The following is a 23,257-nucleotide window of genomic DNA, read 5'->3' on the forward strand; positions in this document are numbered from 1 at the left end:
ATCATTGAATTATATTTTCTTCATTATATCCTTCATATTTGCAAATTTTGAGAAGATAAAAAATCAATAACTATGTCATCAATTAAATATTTAAATTTTAAGTTTATGTAAGTCAAAATTATGTATAAAAAAAATTTGTGAATTGAATAGTAGATAATATCTTATTAGCACAACATTTGACATGTGTGTTAAGAATATTAAAAACATACAAACTAACACTTAGATTTTTAAAATATGTAGTTATATTAATTATTGGACAAAATTTAGCTACGGAATTGGTTGTAGGCTTAGGCTACAACCTTACTCCATATTTTTTTATTGGAGGTAAATTTTCAAAAATTCACCATTAGATTATATCTACTTCTTATATCTCTCATACTTGCAAAATTTTTAGAAATAAAGATCAATAACTATATCATCAATAAATTGTTTAAATTACAAAATTTTAAAGTTTAATAATATGCATAAAATATAAGATTATAGATTATATAGTAAATAATATCCGATTGACACAAAATTTGATATGTGTATGAGGAGCATAATGAACATGCAAAATGTTGTGGATGTAAAATTTCTCTTTTGATAAAAAAAATTATTGTTTTATTTTTTGGCTAATATTTGGGCTTTGCTTAATAGTGTTTTAATGAAAGAAATAAATCTATTAGTTAAAATTAAGGGGCCTTTTTCTACTTAGTGGGTCTTAGGCAATAAGCTCGTTTACTGTAAAGCCTATCGTGATCACATATAATTGACTACTTAAATAAATTTTGGCAAAAGTTATGTTAGCAAAATAATTTTTTCTTCTTTTTTATCTTTTAATTTGTAGAAGAAAAAAAAAATGAGTGCAGAACTTCGATCGTCCATAGGCAAAAAAACTGTCATCTAAAAGACTAAAGTCCAAATCTCATATGCAAATCAATCTGTTCACGAGGCTTTCACATTGGATTTTTTTTTTTAGGGGGGGAATTTCAACACTCGACACAGGATTCATAGACAAAAACGCTATAAAAGACCGCATTTCGTCACAGTTCCATTCAATCTCCACCTGTCTACCTCTCTATGCCCTTTTAGTTGTCAGTCCTTTCTTATTATTATTATTTTTTTTTGGGGGGTGAGAAACAAATACACACGAGAGATTCTAATGCAATATCACGACTCCATTTAAAAGTTATGATAACTTTTAAAGGAGGGTGGAGCAAGTTATACTACACACAACACATTTTTTTAAGAAACATGAGACAATTAGTTGTCAGAGTTAAAGGTGCGCATCTCTTTGAGACTGTCTAATATATAGTTCCATTTCAATTTATTTGATTTGACCCTTATCACTTTTTTAAGATTTTTTTAATTTTTTTTTTTTTAATTATGACTAGTTAGGGCAACACGTGCAAGGCACGTGCTTGTTGTATGAAAAAAGTACTGTAGTAATTAAGATCAATTCAAGATTTTATTTGTATTACAAAACAAAGTTATGAATCATTTGATTTTTAAAGTATATAAAGATTTATATTAATCAAAAGAGACATTAATTTTAAGAATTTGTATAATTATGTCATAAAATGTTAATCTCATTCATTTAAGAATTTTGATAAATCACAAAGTGAGGGTAGCTATTTAACATATAAATATTTATTTAACTATAATAGTTTTTTTGTACCTACTTGCTAAAGATAATATATCTATTTTCTAAAAACTTGTAAGAATGATAACGAATATTATCATCTTCCAACAATAAACAATTGAGTTTTGCTAAGAAATTTTAAAAAATAAAATAAAAGATAACAAAAGGCTTGTGTTATCGAATATCATCATTCTAACTTTCTAAAAAAATTTATCATTTAAAACTCAAAATACGTAAAGAAAATTTTTAGGATGTTAAAATTTAGCAGGAGTAATTTAGACATTACACAATAAAATATTTTAAGAATCATAAACTTTCATTAGGGTTTAACAGAGAGAATGATAATATGACAGATTTGCTCTTTTCCAAAATATTAAGGAAAAAATTGCTTGATTTTAAAGTTGAAGGAAGAATTGTAAATTACCCCAAACATAAATGGTGAAAAATGTTTTTTTTCTTAAGTTTTTGTGTGCAAAACTATGTGTTTTTACTTAAAATATTATGTAAAGAAAAAAATATACAAAAAGTCAACCTAAGAAAATTGTATGTGGAATAGTGAATTTTGGCTCAACAAAGTTGATTAAACCAACAAAAAACTTCTAAAAACACTACAGAATGATGCAACATTTTCATAGTACCTTTATAATTTTGTTATATTTTATTTTAACTTGTAAAGAATTGACAATTCAGCAGTTTTAAAAATATTGTGACAACATCAAGATGTCTTAACATTTTTCACACAAAAAAATGTTATGTCCATGACATTTTCACAACAAATCATAAGTAGTAGATTACTACAAGTTGTTATTGATAGGCAAAATAGTAGTTTCATTGGTAAGTTTAAATTAGAACCAATAACAATTTACCATATTTGATTTGTTATGAAAGTGTTGTGAAAATTATTGTGGACAAACCAAAAATAATATAGCAAATATACTACAACTTTATGCATTCACAAAAAAATAAATAAAAAAATAAAAAATAAAAAGGCCAGAAAAACAGTGAAAGTTAAACAAGCCAAAAATACGGTAGCAAAATTACTGTAACTTTTCACATTCACTCTTTATATATATATATATATATATATATATATACACACACACACACATTGCACTTACAATGTAAATTTATATTATAAACGCATAAAAATTGGTAAATGTTGTACACATTTGCAAAATTTGTACAATTTTTTTTTTTTTGCAAATGTATATAATATTTGCTACTTCTTTTGTGTATACAATGTAAGTTTACATTACAAGTAAAAATTAAACATATAAAGATCATTTAAAAGAAAAAAAAAAAAAAAAAAAAAAAAAAAAAAAAAAAGGAAGCTCAAACCAAGTTGGGACTTGAAGGGAAAAGGCAGTCATAAACTAAAAATACTGTTCATAACACTATTCATGAGCCATTGCTCTTTTTATATATAGAAAAAAAAAAAAAAAAAAAAAAAAGAAGCGATGAACAATACATATTGAACAAACCAAAAGTACAATAGCTTTTACACATTCACCCAACAAGTGTCACAATATTTTTACAAAACATTTATTTTCAATTGTGGTTAGTCACAGTTTCATATTTTATTATTTTATTTTAACTTATAAGAAATTGACACCTCAATAATTGTAAAAGTATTATGAAATTTATTGTGTCAGTATAATAATATACATGATGGTTCTTATAAATTTTTAAAAGAAAAAAAAGTACTAACGGAAGACTAGGAAAAAAAAATGTTGTACCACTTGGACAAACCAAAGTAGCACTGTAGCAACTATTCAAAACTTGGGGGAAAAAAATGGCTCACTACACCAAAATGGGCACTTTAGAGGCATTGCCTCTTTTTATATAGTTAGTAGAAAAAAGAGCACAAATCGATAACTAAAATATATATATATATATATATGTATATATGTATTGAACAAGCCAAAAGTACTATAGCTTTTACACATTCACCTGACAAGTGTCACAACATTTTCACAAAACATTTATTTTCAGTTGTGATTGGTCACAGTTTCATATTTTATTATTTTATTTTGACTTATAAAAAATTGGCACCTCAATAATTATGAAAATATTATGAAATTTGTTGTGTCAGTATAACAATATATATAAAAGGAAAAAAAAGGTACCCAAAAAAAAATGTAGCTACAGTGCCGCTTGGTACTAAGCTATTGTTCAAAACTTATAAAAAAAAAAAAATGAAAGACAAAGTGGCTCAATAAACCAAAATGGCACTGTTGAGGCATTGTCTTTTTTTATATAGTTAATAGATATGAATGGCAAGAAATTATTATTATTATTTTTTATTTTTTTTTTTGGGAATGGCAAGAAATGAATTTGTAGCTTGAAACTAATACTATATCGAAAATTTACCCAAAAACTTTGGTGGGTATATAAAGTAATACAAACACCAATAGTTAAAATAGGCCAAATTCCAGAACTATACCCTATAAGTTTGGATTAATTGTCATTTTTGTTATACAATTTAATTTTTGTCATTTTAATACTAAACGTTTAACATTTCTATCAAGATCGTTCTTCCATCCATTGTCATCAACATAATTGCGGTTTGGTCCAAGAAAATAACATAGTATTACATATATGAATAGTTAAACCAAAGTATAAACTTGACATTAGAAACCAACTGAGATTGGGTTCTTTTAATAATTGGATCCAATTAATGAATTTCTTTAAAACATTTGTTAATAGACTTTTTTAAGAAAATTTTGAATTCATTTTTATAGAAAATATTATCGGTCAAGCTATGAACAATGTTATTTTCCAAACTAGTTTGAGGATAAACTCTTCAAAATTTTGATATATCTTTATATTGAGTGTGAATTTTCAAAATTTAACCGTTAAATTGCATGGTCTTATTATATACTTTATACCTTTAATATAAAATTTTGTACAAAAAATAAGTTTATTAAAAGAATAGGAAATAATACTCAATTTGAACAAAATTTAATATACATATTAAGAATATAGAAAATAATAAAAATCAACTATTAAATTTTTAAAATTTACCAAAAAAGTATATAATTATAAGAAATTTGAAAAGCCAAGCCATAACACGATGTCATTTAGACTTTTTAACTTGCGTGGAGCAAGAAAAAGGATACTCGAATACAGGTGTATATTTATCTCCCCTCATAACTGGTGGGACCAGTTGTGAGTCCCACCAACTTGTGAGAGAGAGGAAATATACACCTGTTAATGGGTATATTTCCTCGTGGAGCAGACCCTACCAGCTTCTGAGAAGGGGGAAATATACACCTATTTAGTGTGTATATTTCCTCGTGGAGCAGACCTCCATCCTAAAAGGCAGATCTGTACGTCCTCACTGCTCATCATACCTACCCCCAAAGCATCTGAATCCCAAAACATACATGCAATAAAAACACCACATAAACTCTTTACATAAGTGCGTAGAGGAAGAGTTTGATTCATCGAAATGACTTCCTTCTTCAATCCCTTCTCTCTTCCCATCTTGTTCCTTTCCATTCTTACCTTCCTCAGCCTTACCGCTCATGCTGCTGACCCTGTTCATCTCAACACCGTATGTGAAAACACCACTTTCAGCGCCGATAATAGCATCTACCAATCCAATCTAAACTCCCTCCTTTCTTCTTTCTCCTCCAACGCCAATGTTGATTTCTACGCCACCACTAAGGGCGGAAACACCTCCGACCCTGTCTATGGCCTCTCGAACTGTCGCGGTGATGTCACCCGTCAACTCTGCCGAGAATGCGTGGAAGCAGCGGTGAAAGAGCTAACCAGCAAGTGTTCAAGAGAAAAAGTCGCCGTGACATGGTACGATGAGTGCATTTTGCGCTACTCCAACCGGTCTTTCTTAACCACCGTCGACGAAAGACCAAGGCTCGGTTTGTTAAACACCCAGAATGTGACAGATCAGGACAAGTTTAATCAGTTAGTGAACACGTCGATGATTGCGTTGCTGACTGACTTGGCAAGGGAAATCTCGGACGTTTCAACCGGTGCTAAGAAGTTTGGGACCAGGCAAGTGAATATATCTGCGTTTCAAACACTGTACAACCTTTTACAGTGCACACCGGACCTGTCCGGCGCCGATTGCTATAGTTGTCTTCTGGACGCTATAAATCTTGTTCCTTGGTGTTGTGGTGGAAAGCAAGGGGGCAGAATTGTTTTTCCCAGTTGCAATATTAGGTACGAATTGTACCCATTCTACCGGATGGCAGCAACGGCGCCCCAACCTCCACCTCCAGATTCCGTCAGTGGACCTAAAGGTAAACTGCACGAGCACCTGTTTTAGTTTACTGCTTTTCATTCTTGATTAGACTTAGTCTGGATTCAATTACTTTTTGAGCAGTATGTGAAACTGTGTAAATCAGTTTATGCGCAACATGTTTAATCCATTACTTTTTTGTTTTTTTGTGCAACATGCTTAATCAGTTTAATCCATTAGTTAATGGTTAATTACTGTTACACATTTGCATGTTCCTCACATTAGTTAGTATCACCAATAGATTAGCTAAATCTATTTTTTAGAGAGCAAACCCCAAAGATCAGCTCTAATAAATTCTTTAAATGCCAAATTTTTTCAAATATTTTTTGAAGTTGTTACAATGGTTCTCTTAAAAAAGAAATAGATGTGAACATAGAGCTCCATCAGAAGAAAAGAAAAAAAAAAGTAAAGTGAAGATAGAGTTAAGGGAAAGGTGTGGAGGAGAAAAAAAGAGGAAAAAAAAATAAAACGTGTGGATGAAAAAAAAAAGATAAAGAAAAAATAAAATAAAGAATAAGAAATTAAAATTGAAAAATACTATTACAATATTTTCATAATACTTTCACAATAAATTTTAAGTGGTGGGTTGTTACTAACTAATATTGATGAAAAAAAATTATTTAAGTGATGTGTTCAAATTAAAATTAGTAATAACTTATCACATATGATTTATTGTGAAAATATTGTAAAATGTTAAGAACGTAGCATTTCTCATCAAAATTAGATGAATGAAAGAAGATTGAAAATGAAATATTAAAGAAAGAATGAAGAAATAATATTTAAATGGGATAGAGAAAATGATAGAAAGTCTGTTGGAAAATATATTTGAAAATGTAGGTAGATAAAAGGTAAAATGAACTGTTCACTTTCCAAACAGTACAAAAATTTGAAGAGACTGCTGGAGATGCTCTTAATATAGAGAAAATTGTAGTAACTCTAAATGAATTTTTCTACTTAAAAAAATCATATAACTTAATAAAAAACAATTCTTTGGGTCTGTTTGGATATAGCTGAAAATTGAAAATTGAAAAACACTGTAGCAAAATAATTTTTAAATGTGTGAATAGTACCGTAGGACCCAAAAGGCATGGCTTGGCACAATGAACGCCGATTCTGTGCCTGCCTATGTCCTTTGATCAACGGTGGAGCAAGCAAGATATCTCTCGCTTGTTCTTTCTTTGTTTCTTATCGCATAGAGAGTTAGAGAATGTTCTAGAATCAAGTAGAACAAGAAAAAGTAGAGAGAGAGAGAGAGAGAGAGAGAGAGAGAGAGAGAGAGAGAGAGAGAGAGAGAGAGAACTGGAGAAAGTGATCTAGAATTAAGTAGAAAAAGAAAAATAAGGGAGGATAGAGATAGGAGTGGGTATACGTGTGTGGTGAAGAAAAAATAATAGAAAAAAAAATGGATGAAATTTAGAAAGGAAAAATAATATAAAGAATAAGAAATGACAATTAAGAAATGCTACCACAATATTTTCACAATAAATATTATGTAATTGATTTTTATTAACTAATATTGGTGAGTAAAAAAATAATTTCAATGATGGGTTCAAATTAGAACTAGTAACAACTTTCCACATAAGATTTTATTGTGATTCTTGTGAAAGTATTGGGAAAAATGTTGTGGATATAACATTTCTCATTGAAAAATATAGTTGTTGGGAATGAACATAAGAAGAATAAATGATGATTAAAAAAAGAATAAAGAATGAATGAAGAAATGATATTTAAATTAGATGGATAAAATGATAGAGAATTTGTTTTAAAGTGTATTTCAAAAAGTAAGTAGGTGTTGAGGTCTAAAAAATCACAATATTGCACCAAGGTTCAAAACAGTACAAAGGATTACTCTATAGAAAAAAAGTAAAGTATTTGAGCCTTCAATAAAGAAAAGGGGGGAGAAGCCCAAACTCATTAAGGATTATAAGGAAGAACCCAAATCTATGAATGGGTAAGTTTCAAATCTCATGAGACAAAAAGAAGAAGAAAGCCCAACCCACCAAGGACAAAAATCACTAGGGAGCCTAGGGAAAGAACTGGGTCGGGATACTTGAGGATTCCCAGGAGCCTGGGATCCTTGGGACATGCAGCAAAACTAGGGTGGATTAAGACAATTTAGGGGGGGTGCCGAGAAACACAAGGAACAAGAATAGACATATCCCTATCAACCACCCAATGATGCTAAAAAGAAGTCAGAGGGCCTGGGAACCAGTAACTCATGAACAAGAGCCTTGGTACCTTGGGGAATCCATGAAGAAGAACCAGAAAGGGAGGAGACTTGTGATCTTTCGGCCTAGCAGAAAAGGAATCAGTTCACTTGGGAAAATGACAAAAGTGAAGGCAGCCAAAAGGTGGGTCTGAAAAAAGTGGAACCTAGAAACCTTGAAGAAGGAAAGAACAAAAAACCAGCATTCTAGGATCCCCCAGAACAGAAAGTCAGCAAGAGGCTTTTGAAAAAGAAATCCCAAAAGAAGCAAATAATGAGAAATGAGGAAAGGACCAGCCACCAATGATGTTGGCACAATAGTGGCTTTGGTATCCAAAGGAGCAAATGAAGGGAATTAGTGGTACCCTAGAAACCTTAGGATGACACTATAAAAGGTGCAGCAGCCAACTATGAAAGGGCAATTTAGCAACAGTGAATTAGAGTAAAATTATTGAGAAAACTCTGTCAGAATTCAAAAAAAAGAAAGAAAAGAGAGGGAAATACTACTAGGTATCCTCAAATAGCCACTAGAGAACACACTAGGATTCAAAGGGATTCAAGTCTTAGAGGCTTGAAGAGCCATCTAAGTCTGTGATTTTTGAACTTATTTGGACCTTGTAACGTGTCCTAGTGAGCATAGTGTATTACACAATGTTTTAAGGATCCTTAACGCTTTATTTTGTGTCTTTCTTTACCACTTCGTTCCTTTACTGTTTCTTGCTGTTCAATGCATATATTTCTTATTTGTTAGTATGTATGTATTGTAGGATTCGTGCTCTGTGTACCATATGGTTCGAAATCAGCCCATTTAGCTCCAGTGAACCAAGCCCAGTCCCTTAAAACAACAAGTAAAGGGCCCAGGATCCTTGTTTCTACTTGGGCCTGGGTACTATCCAAAAAAAGGACCCACACATTTTAGCGACTTCACTGGGGACTAGGTAATTGAGAGAGAAGAAGTAATCCCTTCGCAGAGCCTGGCTCCAAGACCAAGGAACAATAAAGGTACCAATGTACCACCTATGGCATCTGAGCTTGTAGGAGAAAATGAAGTAGCTTCCAGACAGAGGAACGAAGTACCTATAGTGGAGTAGGAGGTCTTCTCTAGACAGAGGCATGTGGGGCAGGAGCTAGATCATGTGGCCCGAATGGCAAAAATGCTGAAAAATTTGCAATAAGAGATTCGCATCCTCAAAAAGAGAAGGACCCAAGAAATCAGGGATAACGCCCCCTGTGGTCAACCAAGATAGAGCCCAACTAAAGGGAGGGTTAGCAGTAGGAAGGGGAGCTAACCCTCAGTGTCTCATGCTAGTAGATGTCAAAGCCCTTTTAAAACAAGAAAGGGAAAAGCTCTCGGAGATCTCCAAGCAATTTTCTCAGGATCCCCCATTCCTACCAGAACTCCTTGGTAAGCCTTATCCCAAAGGATATGAACTCCCAAAGTTCCATCATTTTAATGGAAGAAACAGAAGTGCTGTGGAACACATGAGTAGGTTCATTCATACTATGGGCCTTTATGCAGGAGACAAGAAGCCGTGTCTAAGAGAGTTTGCTAAGTCCTTAGTGGACAGAGCATATACATGGCACACCACCTTGAGGCTTGGGTCCATTAAGACCTAGGACGAGATGATGGAGAGGTTTTATGCAAAGTACTATCCAGGTGAAGACAAGGTCACCTTCCAAAGCCTTTAGATGGTAAGGCAAAGGCCTGGAGAGGATCCTATCTAGTTCATCAAAAAGGTTTGAAGATGTTTCTTTGTATTGCTATGGAGACTATGAAGAAAAAGAGCTCGTGGAGACTTGCATATCCAACACGTTCTTTGATTACAAGCTTAATCTCGAAAATCTTTGCATAACCCAGTTTGCTGACCTGCTACAAAAAACTAGGAGGATCACATTAACCATGAGAACAAAGAGAGTGCTAGTACCCTAGGCCATTACAGCATCAGTAGGAGAAAAAATGAAGAGACCTGAAGGAAAAATGGCCGAGGAACCACCTATGATCCTATGTACTGCAGAAGAATTGAATCATGTTTTGGATAAGTGGATTGGAGACAGAATCGTTAGGCCATTCACTGTATCTAGACCACCTACTGAGGAAGAAAGAAAGAATCTGCTATTTTGCATAATTCATAACTATGTCAAGCACTTTACTAAGGATTGTTGGACCCTTCATAGGCTTTTTCACAAGAAACTTAGGAAGGGGACCCTAGAGCTCACTTAAAAGGAACCCAAGGTACAAAGAAACCCTTTACCCAATCATAAGGGGAAGGGAGTGGTGGCTGTGGTGGTCCATGGAAACCCGGCAGAAGTAGAAGAGTCTAAAGGATCATTTCATCCAAACACAGTCAAGACCCTTCAGAAAAGGCCTAAATTCAGAACACTATTCAATCAATTGGCATTTGCGCTAAAAGCGAGAGGGATGGCCACAGAATCCCTCATGAGTATAGCAGCAGATTCAAGAGTAGAATATTTCACAGTAGAATCCCATGCCAGTCGAGTTTATTTGGAAACAACCAATGCGATAACCTTCACTGATGAGGACATGGAAGTTGAACACCCAGACCATTGCAGACCCCTTTATTTAATGGCCACCATAAACAATGTCCAAATCAGAAGAGTATTGGTAGACACAGGGGCATCATTCAATCTCATAGCCCTGAGTACCCTGGAAGCTGTGGGCCTGACTGGTAGGAAGATCTTGAGGGCTCCCATGGAGATAACAAGATTTGGAGGACCAGTAGAATCAATTGAGAGATATGTACAACTGGCTTTAAGGGTAGGCCCAATAGTAGCCTTAACCAGATTTCATGTAATTAATTCAGAAGTTTCTTACCATGTTCTGTTGGGACATCCATGGCTCTATAAACATCGCTTTATTCCCTCCACGTACCATCAATGTGTTAAAGGGAGATTGAATGGGGGGCCCGTAAGGATCCCTGCCAACCTGAACCTTTTCAGCCAAGGAGGAGTGAACTTTGTGGAAATAATGTTTTATGATGAGTTGGAACCAGATGATGAGAGCCCTACACTAGGAACCCTAGGAGCACCTGTCTTGGAAGAAGAAGAAGGAGGGGGTGCCCATGACCTAAGGAACCTCCTGGACAGACAAAGGCAAAAGAAGGAGACCAACTCCTTAGGATCCCGGGAATGTGTAGTAGTATGGGAGCCCAGAGGAAGGCTTATTTATCGTTTATGAAGGTGCACGGGACCTGAATCCATCATGCATGAGGGTCCTAGACCACTAGATTGTATGATGGCTCAAGAAGAAATCTTAGAGGACCTAGTCAATGAAGCACAAATCCAGCCCGAGGAGGAATTGGAAAAGGTAAACTTAGGAGTTGAGCTGGGATCCCAGAAGTCTGTTTTCATTAGTAGTCAGTTGACAGCACGAGAAAAGGAGCAGTTAGTGGCATTATACAAAAAATATGTGGATGTGTTCGCATGGACATATGATGAGATACCTGGTCTAGATCTAGGATTGGTGGTCCATTCTCTTAATATAGACTCAGGAGTTAAACCAGTAGTCCAACCAATCAGGGTCTTTCACACTGATATAAAGGCTCAAATAACTCAAGAAGTCAAAAAGCTATTGGCAACTGGTTTTATCAAGCCTATCCAGCATTCCAAATGGCTCTCCAACATAGTACCCATGAAGAAAAAGAATGGCCAAATCTGGTGTTGGGTGGATTTTCACAATTTAAACAAAGTATGTCTAAAAAATGAGTTCCCCCTGCCTAACGTTGACCTCCTTGTAGATTCAGCTGTAGGAAAATCTATGTTTTCATTTATGGATAGATATAATGGGTATAACCAAATCCGCATGGCTGTTAGAGATGTAGAGAAGATAGAATTCAGGACCCCAATCAGAATTTTTTATTATACTATGATACCCTTTGGCCTTAAAAATGCAGGGGCCACATACCAACGAACCATGACAGCTATCTTCTATGATATGATGCATAGGGAAAAGGAAGATTATGTGAATGATATTATGGTAAAGTCAAAGACTAGGGCAGGACACTTCCAGATATTTGAACAAGTTTTTAAAAGGTGCAGGAAGTACAAACTATGCATGAACCCCGTGAAGTGTGCCTTTGGAGTATCTGCTAGAAATTTTCTTGGGTTCCTAGTACATCACAGAGGCATAAGTGTGGATTCAGCTATGGCCATAGCCATCACAACAATGAAAAGGCCTGCAATGGTTAAAGAGCTCAAAAGTTTCCTAGGGAGGGTCTCCTACATCAGGAGGTTCGTGCCAAGATTAGCTTCGGTCACAAGCAATTTATTCAAAATGTTGAAAAAGGAGGTTGATTTCACTTGGGGAACTGAACAACAGGAAGCCTTTCAGAGGATCCAGTAGATCATGAATCATCTTCCTACCCTACAAGCACCAGTATGTGGGCTACCCCTGTTACTATATTTAGCATCAAACTCTCAGGCTATAGGAGCCCTGCTAGCACAAAAAGATGGTGATGGGAATGAGTAACTCATTTATTATGTGAGTAGGACACTTAAAGATATAGAGACCAGGTATCCTAGGATAGAAAGAGCGTGTCTAGTGGTTATCTACGCATCTCAAAAGCTAAAACGGTACTTCTCAGCCCACTAGATCCTCTTACTAACCAAGTCACATCCCATAAAAACACTCCTTCATCAGCCTCTCCTAACAGGAAGAATAGCATAGTGGCTGTTCACTAAGCGAGGAGATCCCCAGGGAAGTAGCAGTGGTAGAACTCCCTTGAAAGAAGTGGACAATGAGGTTTGATGGGTCAGCAATAACAACTTCAAATGGCCTGGGAATTGTGCTAAGTTGCAAAAATGGGGATACCATGCATTATCTTTCAAGCTTGGGTTTTCCTGTTCAAATAATGCTGCTGAATACAAGGTATACGTGATTGGGCTGGCCATAGCGCTCAACATAGGAGTAAAACATATAAGGGTTTTAGGAGATTCCAACCTCATGGTCTTCCAAGTAAAGAGTGACTTCGCACTAAGAGAGCAAAAATTGGTAGCCTACAAAACTTGAGTGCAAAGGGTGGAGCAGAAATTCCAGACCTCCAGTGTGGAGTACACCCAAAGAAGTGAAAACAGGTTCGTTGATGCACTAGGCACCTTGGGATCCCAGATACTGTTCAAAAGAAAGGGTACTTTGATAAGAGTAAGTAAGCAGGAACATTCCATCATAGGAATCTTCAAAAGGATGTTCCTTGAGGAATCAAAACAGAAAGATTGGAGAAATGAGGTAAGAGGGAAAATGGAAAAATTGGGGCATGAAGGAAACATCAAAGAACTAAAAGTACACTTTGATAAAAGGAGAGCTGTACAGGAGGCTGCCTGGAGGGATCTTGTCTAGATGTATCAACAAGAAAGAGGGGAAGCTAAGATTAGAAGAGTTACATAGCCAGATTTGTGGGATTGCAGAAAAAATCAGCCTATATAAAAGGATGCAGCGCATGGGGTATTATTGGCCAAATATGAACAAAGAGGCTGCAACTATATAGGAGGAATGTCAAAGGTGTCAACTTTTAGTAGACAAAGAAGAAAGTTATTTTGTGTTTGTGACGGAAGATTGGAGGACTCCATTCATGGAATACTTGGTTCAAGGGATCCTACCAACTGACAAGACATTAGCCGACTAACTCGAGAAACTTGCCATCAAATACTTCTTGTAGAATGGAATCTTATTCAAAAAGGGTTACAACGAAGATCCCCTAAGATGCCTAGGGCCTAGGGAAGCTAGAGAAGTAGTTAGGGAAGTCTACTCCGGTGACTGTGGAAGTCACCCAGGGAAAAGAAGGCTTTACAAGCAGCTATTGCAATTGGGATACCATTGGCCTACAATGAAAAAGGACTATGAGGAGCTGGTTAAAATGTGTCATGCATGTCAAGTACTTGGAGATGCAATCCATACTCATCCAAATGTGCTGCAAGATATGACCACACCATGACCTTTCCACACTTGGGGGCTTGATCTTATAGGACCCATAAACCCTCCTTGTAATGGCCATATATAGATCCTAGCAGCCACTGAGTATTTTACCAAATGGATAGAGGCTATCCTTTTGAAAAAGGCCACTGGAGCAGCTGTGGCAAACTTCATTCGAGAACACATCATCACAAGGTTCAAGATCCCCAGGAGACTGATCAGTGACAATGGAACCTCATTCATAAACAAAGATATGAATAACCTGATCAAGGCATACTACATTAGGCATGGAAGGTCCACACCATATTATCCATAAGGAAATGGTCAGGCCGAGGCTACTAACAGGGTGATATTGAAGATCCTCAAAAAAATGAAGCATGAGTACAGAGGAAAATGGAGTGACCACCTGACAGATGTACTCTGGGCATATAGGAGCTCCTTGAAGACAGCTAGGGGATTTTCACCATTTTCCATAGTTTACAAGACAGAAACCATCTACCCCGTGGAGCTAATCATTCCTACGCCAAGAGTAGTGCTCAAAGAAATCCAAGAAGGCACAGATGACACGAATAGTGAAAGGAGGTTGGTAGATTTGGAGGGGTTAGGAGAAGAACGAGAAGATAGAGGTACCAGTAGAGGATGGCTAAAGCGTATGCACAGACAGTACACCCAAGAGTCTTCACAGAAGGGCAGCTAGTATTAACAGCAACAGAGCATGTAAGTAAGAATGTCCTAGGACCTTCCAAATTTGCTCCAAAATGGGAGGGGTCTTACATCATCAAGGAAGCCCACGACAACAAATATTACTACCTCACAAAGGAAGATGTGACTGCCTTGATGGACCCTATAAACGGAAAATGGCTGAAACAGTACTATGCATAAAAAGAAAGGGGAGGCTTCAGTACACCAAGAGCCTTTTTTTTTGCCACTCTCCAATCTACTAAGTGTCCTGTCACTCTTTGTATTTTTCTCTTCTATCATGAACTTTACTTAGTTTTTTTTAAGGAACCCATGATAGAAGGACATCCAATGATCCTTACAATCTTTGTCAATCCTCTTATGTTCCTTAGTTTGGCAACCATATTTTATCTCAATGGAATCTTTTCTTTAAAAAAAAAAAAAATCTGGGTGGGGTACCTGGGCCAGCATAAAAAAAAAAAAAAAAAAACAATACCTAGTCCAGGACATGCTGCAAATTTTGTAGGGACCATAGCCTAGGACTCAGTTCAAAAAAGAAAGGCGTAAATGCACTTTTAATCCCTACATTTTGACTTTTTTTCCATTTTAGTCTCTATATTTTAATTTTATCACTTTTAATCCCTAAATCAATTAACGCGTTTCATTTTGATCCTTTCCGTTAGCCCACTAACGGAAATTACTTAGGTGGCAAACTGATGCTAATATGACTAATTAAAAAATAATAAAAAATTTTAATTAGAATTTAAAAAATGCCAGGTCAGCTTATAATTATAAAAAATAAATTTATTAATCAATTTTAACGAAATTAAAAAAGAAAAAAAATTAAAAACAATAAAATACATCAATTCAGATCTAATTCATTTTTGAACAAGAACACAATCATAGATTTAAACATCAAGCACAAACCAGAACCAAACACAAAAAACACAAACTTAAATTTATACATTAACACAAGATCACAAACACAAAGAACACAATAACAAACATAAACCAATTAAAATGAGTAATTAAAATTCCAAAACAACAAAAACTTTGACAAAAACCCAATACCAAAAACGCAAAACAAAACAAAACCCACAACCCCAATTCCCTCATACCTGAGCAGAAATCTCCTCAGTCGCAAAATGCTTCCCAATCGCTGGACAATCCAACTTCACATTTCCATTCTCATCTCTCACAACTCTATACGAAACCTGCTTACTCTCCTCATCCACCTCCGTCATCTTCCTCCCGATAAACCTCTTCGCAGAAAAGAACGTGTTCTCTGGGTTCACAACGGCCTGTCGTTTCGCAATCTGACCTACCAACATATCACCATTTTCCACATACGCCACCACAGACGGCGTCGTTCTCTACCCCTCAGCGTTCGTCACTATCGTCGGCTTCGCACCTTTCATTGCCACCACTGCCGAATTCGTTGTCCCCAGATCGGTGACAGTGGTGGTGACTGGTGGTTTGATCTGTTCATGTGGGTTTCAGATTACAGGAGTAATTGGTTGGTTGGTCAGATCGGTGATCATTGGTTGGGTTTGGGCTTCAAATTGCAAGGTATTTTCTGGGTTTCGGGTTACTGCTGTGTTTATTTTAAATTTCTGGGTTTTTTTTTTTTTTTTTTCATGTGGATTTTATTATTTTTCTGGGTTTATGGGTTTGATTTGTTGGAGGATTTGGTGGAAGAAAGGGATTTTGAATGAATTTTTGCATGTTTATTTGCTGAGAAAATGTAATAAAAGAAAAGAAAATATTGATTATTTTAATTTTTTGGGCAACCTTCATGTTCTTTCCCGAAGAACATGAAGAACATGTTACTTTGCTCTTCCAAAAATAATGAAAAGAAAAAAGAAAAAATTTTATTTACTCCTTTTAATTGGTTTGTGTTTGTTATTGTGTTCTTTGTATTTGTGATCTTGTGTTAATGTTTAAATTTGAGTTTGTGTTTTTTGTGTTTGGTTATGGTTTGTGCTTGATGTTTAAATATGTAATTGTGTTCTTGTGTCTTCTTATTCAAAAATGAATTAGATCTAAATTGATGTATTTTATTGTCTTTAATTTTGTTTTTTCTTTTTTAATTTCTTTAAAATTGATTAATAATTTTTTTTTAATTGGCCACGTCAGCAACATTGGTTGGGTTTGGGCTTCGGATTGCAAGGTATTTTCCGGGTTTCGGGTTGTTGCTGTGTTTATTTTAAATTTCTGGGTTTTTTTTTTTTTTTTTTTTTTTTTCATGTGGATTTTATTATTTTTCTGGGTTTATGGGTTTGATTTATTTGAGGATTCGGTGGAGGAAAGGGATTTTGAATGAATTTTTGCATATTTATCTGCTAAGAAAATGTAAGAAAAGAAAAGAAAATATTGATTATTTTAATTTTTTGGGCAACCTTCATGTTCTTTCCCAAAGAACATGAAGAACATGTTACTTTGTTCTTCCAAAAATAATGAAAAGAAAAAAAAGAAAAAATTTTAATTACTCCTTTTAATTGGTTTGTGTTTGTTATTGTGTTCTTTGTATTTGTGATTTTGTGTTAATATTTAAATTTGAGTTTGTGTTTTTTGTGTTTGATTATGGTTTGTGCTTGATGTTTAAATATTTAATTGTGATCTTGTTGAAAAATGAATTAGATCTAAATTGATGTATTTTATTGTTTTTAATTTTGTTTTTTTTTTTTAATTTTGTTAAAATTGATTAATAATTTTTTTTTATAATTATAAGCTGACATGACATTTTTTAAAAGCTAATTAAATTTTTTTATTATTTTTTAATTGGCCACGTCAGCATCAGTTTGCCACCTAAGCAATTTCCGTTGGTGGGCTAACGGAAAGGACCAAAATGGAACGCGTTAATTGATTTAGGGACTAAAAGTGATAAAATTAAAATGTAGGGACTAAAATGAAAAAAAGTCAAAATGTAGGGATTAAAAGTGCATTTACGCCAAAAAGAAAAGAAGAGAAGCAACAAAAAGAAAAGAAGAGAAGCAACAAAAAGAAAGGAGCAGCATACACATTGTGAGTGAACCCACATATTGTCAAAAGCAGTTTAAAAAAAGAAAAAGAAAAAGAAAAAACAGTTCCACATATTGCAAAAAAAAAAAAAAAAAAAAGTCAGAAGTAGTTCTCAAAAAGGAGAAATAAAGATAAACTTATACAACCTTAATTGTCTGAAAAGTAAACTTATACATTTGAACTGCTAAAAAAAAGGAGAAAGGAGCTAAGGCATAAGGCCAGCAAGCAAAGACCCTCTCGAGGGGATTGCAGGAACAGTTGATGAAGAAAGAACTAGTTGCTTCTTAACTTTCAGGTCTTGCAGTGTCTTATGAGCACGAGCCAAGGCCTCCTTAGTAGCAAAAATCTCGGCGTCCAGGTTCCTAGAAATCTTCCTCTAGAACAGCATGTGAGCCAAAGACCGTAGGTGCTCCAATAAAAAGGACAGGTTAAACTTGGCTTCCACAATATCCTGCACTACTCCTCTCCACTCCAAAAGCCTCTCCTCGCATAGGGAATCAAGAGAGGAGTCCCTCGAAGAAATCAACACAGGGTGCAGGAGTTCCATCAGGATGTTGCCTAAGAATACTTCTCCCTTGAACCCACTAGTAAAGTCCCCATGGGCTTTGAATAGTCCCTCCAACAATGGTAGACCCTCAACTGGCATGGAGAATCGTAGAAAGTTGCCAAAAGGAGGTCCAAAACGATGGAAATGGCTCGCAAGGAGGCTGTTGAACTCCAAAGAATCAAAGCGGGACAAGAAAGCAAGGAGTCCTGAGTCGGGATCTGAGACCATCATCTTTGGAGCTAAATACATTTATGCTACTTCTAGTGTTTGTCATGCGATTTGCATTAGGAGTTTATTAAAGGAGTTGCATATACCGTAAGCAAAATCTACAAAGATATTTGTGGACAACAAGTCAATACTACTTCATGCATAAAATCCATTCTTTCATGATTGAATCACTCACAATGATTTGAGACAACATAATACAAGAAAGGAACTTCAACTTGAGATCATGAAGTAATATGATCAGGTTGTAGATATAATGATGTAGGATAAAATATTCAAATTAATTTCTGTAATTTTTATCTTAGGTATTTTTATGTAATTTTTGTTATTTTAGGTTTAGGTTATTTATTTCCTTGTTTTAGGTGCTTTTAATGTTGTTTAGTCAAATTAGGGTTTTATATGCTTTCTTAGTTGCCTTAGCGTTTTCTAACCACCTTAGGGTTTCTAGCCGCCTTGGGGTTTCTTGCCACCTTAGGTTTTCTTTTTACTATTTGAATGCATTGAAACCTCCATAGGCAATTCAGTTTTCAAACTATTATCAATAAACACAGACTTTTTGTCAATTTTCTTCTCTAGTGGATTCTAGTTTTATCACTTTGTAGATTCAAGGAACCCCTTGTGAATGTGAGGTTTACTATCCAAAAATTAACAGTTTAGTTTTTGTCCATCAAAGAGAGTATCGTATGTGCTTTCTTCAAACTTCCGCGAAATCATATAATCACCAAACCAATCAAGTTTGATGTATTTTACAAGCTACAAGCCTTACTAAACTTGACTAGAAAAACAAGTTTAATGGGGGGACATTAGATGTTAAACTTGTTTAATTATTTTTTTCATTTTTTACTATGATTTTTTTGTATATTAAATAATATTTGAATGAATGCATATGAAAGACTTTCTTGAAGTTATGTGGAAAATTATGAATGTGGGGAGTTTATGAAGTAAATACATCTTGGAGGTTTTTGATGTTATGCAATAAATAATGAAGGTTAAGAGAGTGCATGGAGGCTATAAAAAGCCATTCCTACATCAATTTGCATGCAACAATGAAAGAATTTAAATAAAAGACATGAAGTGTTCTCTACCTCTTTCCTCTTCGTTCTCTTTCACTTTGTGTGCTTTGTGAGTGCGAGTCTCTTTAGTTGAGTCGTGTGTGAGGCTCACTAACTTCGACAAATATTACAATTTGAAGTGAGTGGAGTGAGGTGGGATGGGGTGGGATGGGTGAGGACCGGAGTTCAAGTCTCTAAGAGGGAACTTCAAACACATATACACATAAATTATTTTAAAATAGAATTTCTATTTTGTATAAAAAAGAAAAAGAAAAAGAAAAAAGTGAGTAACTAATCTAAGACTCAAGTATACCAGCCAAGCCAATATGTTCTAATGGTACTTTCAACCTCATCTACGCTGATCAGACGTAATTAATTTATCAGGCAGCACTTCTTGTAACTGACTATTATGGTATTACCTGTTGTCAATATAACATGATATTGTTTTTGCAGGAAAAGGCAAAATCTCACCGGCAGTTATTATCGCCATTGTTGTTACAATTGCTGCCTCTGTGGTGCTAGTCATTCTGGCCTACTGTTTCCTCCAGAGGAGAGCGAGAAAGAAGTCTGATGCTATAAACGAAGAGAGTCCCAAGCAATCTGATGGTTTCCTTAATTATCATGGTATGCTAATGCAAGTGGTTTTGTGTTCATACGATCATAGCACAATCTCCTCATTTTTAAAATTATACGTGAAGGAATCCTTTCATTATGGATGTGTTAAGCGGCACTTGAAAAACTATATAAATTAGGAATAGTAAATTCCTCTCTATTTGTAGGTTAAACTTCTAGGATGGTTGGTAATTTGTCTGAAAATGATAAAGAATATATTGATTATCTAAAAACTCTCACCTCATCATATCTGCAAACATTGATCTCTGTAATGTTATCTCTCTTATGTTAGTTTATTTTTGGATGTCTAGCTGCAAGTGAAATATCAGCTGATTTAGCTGTAGAATCCTTGCAATTTGATTTTGTGACAATTGAAGCCGCCACAAACAAATTCTCAGATGACAACAAGATTGGTGAAGGTGGATTTGGAAAAGTTTACAAGGTATATATAAATAAAATTCGGTTCTTGCATTTTTTTTTATAACTCAAAATAAGCATACATAGAAAATTTACAGCATATAAATATAAATTTTTTTTAGAAAAATTTAAAATCTTTTAAAGTGGTGATTTTATAAATTATACGAAGTAAACTATTCTAGAGCCAGTCTAAGCATTGGACACATCCTCAATATTAATCTCACCATTTCCTTACTGAAAAATATACTTTAAACACCTTAGTAATTAACAATGCAAGAATAATGAATTTGAACAATTAACTATGCACACAATATTGACAAATAATAAAAATACTGAAGTGAAACCTTTCAAATGAAAACCACTACTAGGAGAAAATCAATCCTGTCAAAAATCACTTTTAGAGGAACAATTACATAGCTAGCAACTTACAAAATCGTTGCCTTGTCTAAATCCATGCAACCTTTGCAAATTCCTAGTTTGCCTTCCTACCATGATAGTCCCACAAAGACTAACAACTTGGTCCTAAATTTGTCTGTTTGGAGTTTATTTCATTCAGGGTGTGCTACTTGATGGGAAGGAAGTAGCTGTTAAAAGGTTCTCATCCAAGTCATTGCTAGGCTTCAAGTCCCTATGAATGATTTTAAGGTGGGAGTCCTCATGAAGATATAAAAGTCCTTTGGCAATCCCGCTAATAATGTTATAGCAAGTCTTCCAATCAAGTAACGAGCGCTTTTTTGAATTTGAAATTCAATATTAATGTTAAGTAATGACATCATGCATAAGTGTGAATTGGATAAATTTACAAGCAATCCAAAATATTATCAAGCTTATGAAAAAGAATATAGGAAGAAACAAACCAAAAATAAAAATATCAAGGCTTTTGTTGAGCATGACCTGGTTGCCAAAATATCAGATTTTGGAATGGCGAGGATCTTTTATGAAAAACAGAATATAGCAAACACCAAAAGAGTTGTTGGAACATAGTAAGCCACTTCTTCCTATATCTTTCTCTTCTTTTTGGTTTTAATAATAATAATAATAATAATGTTTGTATGCAAATAGCGGGTATATGGCTCCAGAATATGCAATGGAATGAGTATTCTCTGTGAAGTCAGATGTCTTTACCTTTGGTGTAATCTTGCTTGAGATTATTAGTGGGAAAAAGAATAGTGGCTTTTACGTTACAGAACATGCCCAGACACTCCTTGCATATGTATGTTAACTTTTTTTTCTCCTTGAATTAGAATTAGATAGTGAAATATGGATTGCATATATGAAATATAACTTTATTCGAAATCTAAATTGATAGGCATGGAGATTGTGGTGTGAAGATAAAGTGTTAGAGTTCGTGGATAGCTTCTTGATGGAATCATGTTCGACATCAGAAATTGTTAAGTGCATAGATATCGGACTTTTGTGTGTGCAGGAAGATCCACAAGATAGACCCACCATGTTGACTGTGGTAGCACTTCTGGGAAGTGATTCAATAGCCCTTCCTAAACCAAAACACCCAGCATTTTCTGTGGCTAAATTCATTCAGATGGATGAATTCTCTATAAATGAGCTTAGTTTTTCTAGTATTGTACCACAATGAACATGTACAACTATATAAGATCGATTGGAATTAGGTCTTGCATAATGGTGAACTTAATATTGTAGACTAAATTTCTATAAAATAGGAATAGGATACGTATTGGGAAGGAAGGTCCAGTTAATTGAGCAAATGATTGTGCCGTACAAAGTTAATAGATAAGATTGTATGTTGTGTAAAAAAAAAAAAAAAAAAAAATCCAATTTTCATTTATAAGAGTTATGTAATAAAGTTGATTTTTTGGGATGATTTTTTGAGAAGGGAGTTATGAACTAAGGGACGTATCTCATTGATGGGCCTGCAGGATGATTTGGACAGTCCAGAATTTGGATTTAGCAAAAAATACTCCGTACTGTTTCCCACAATAAAGAAATAGATCTCATAGGAATGTGCTTCTAGCCATATTGGCACATCCCATTCTCTTCAGTTTTTGTGTTGTGCAATTCCTTCCTACCAAATTTTAAACCAAAAAACAAATCATGATTTGTGAGTGCTATTTTCTTCAGTCAAGTCCTATATGGGAATTGATGGTTTTTAGACCCCTTAAAACACAATTGATTTAACCTAGGTAATTAGCCAAGTTGTTACTTAGTCCAATTTAACAAATCTAGGTTATCATAATCACAAAGATCATATCATGCAAAGCAGTGGAAAGATAAATAACACAAGATATGATCACCCAGGAAACCAAACCGATAAAAATATGGGGAGGATTTGACCTAACTATCCTCAAGGTAAACTTGAATTTACTATCTTGAAAGAATTGAAGTTCATACAATAAGACTTACAAGCCTCCACGCTCGACTTCTTATTGCTACCCACCAGTAGAACTTACTGACACGATCATGTGCAAGCTCCGAATCCACGGACTCCTTCTTTCTTGGATTCACCACCAGATACAAGCACATCCGCTTGTGTTTTCTTTAAACTTCAATGGCAGCAATCGAGTTAATCATCAAGGTGTAGATAAAATCTTCTCTTTGAAAACCCTAAGTTTGTGTAAAGGAAAGCTCCTCTAGATCTCACAAGAGATTTACACAAACAGCAATATAAGCAACCTTTAGAGAGCCTTTGGGTACAAAACCCTAAATACAAAA

General features: G+C 34.8%; 1 protein-coding gene across 3 annotated transcripts; it reads left to right on the plus strand.

Annotated features, from left to right (window-relative positions):
* The first annotated feature begins 4,941 nt into the window (after positions 1 to 4,941).
* Positions 4,942 to 22,229, plus strand: LOC115988938 (cysteine-rich receptor-like protein kinase 10). 3 transcript variants are annotated; one of them, XR_004091710.1, is made up of 5 exons: positions 4,942 to 5,886; positions 19,994 to 20,164; positions 20,464 to 20,594; positions 21,632 to 21,782; positions 21,879 to 21,962. XR_004091710.1 is itself a non-coding variant. In XM_031112575.1 (4 exons), the coding sequence occupies exons 1-4, from the start codon at positions 5,073 to 5,075 to the stop codon at positions 22,161 to 22,163; spliced, it is 1,401 nt and encodes a 466-aa protein (XP_030968435.1). In that variant the 5' UTR covers positions 4,942 to 5,072; the 3' UTR covers positions 22,164 to 22,229. The 3 variants fall into 3 exon arrangements, 2 of the variants coding, with proteins under 2 accessions (XP_030968435.1, XP_030968436.1); XM_031112575.1 differs by lacking the exon at positions 21,632 to 21,782 and having other exon boundaries at positions 21,879 to 22,229; XM_031112576.1 differs by lacking the exons at positions 21,632 to 21,782; positions 21,879 to 21,962 and adding an exon at positions 21,483 to 21,539.
* Positions 22,230 to 23,257: the final 1,028 nt, after the last annotated feature.

The sequence above is a fragment of the Quercus lobata genome, chromosome 5, assembly GCF_001633185.2.
Source record: "Quercus lobata isolate SW786 chromosome 5, ValleyOak3.0 Primary Assembly, whole genome shotgun sequence".
NCBI lineage: Eukaryota > Viridiplantae > Streptophyta > Magnoliopsida > Fagales > Fagaceae > Quercus > Quercus lobata.

What these genes read in the sequence shown, in the direction of transcription:
- LOC115988938 (XM_031112575.1), top strand. Translation starts at nt 5,073, where the DNA reads ATGACTTCCTTCTTCAATCCCTTCTCTCTTCCCATCTTGTTCCTTTCC. An exon ending in TGGTTTCCTTAATTATCATG is followed by an intron (nt 20,165 to 20,463) that starts GTATGCTAATGC and finishes TTGGATGTCTAG; the next exon opens with CTGCAAGTGAAATATCAGCT. An exon ending in GATTTGGAAAAGTTTACAAG is followed by an intron (nt 20,595 to 21,878) that starts GTATATATAAAT and finishes CTAAATTGATAG; the next exon opens with GCATGGAGATTGTGGTGTGA.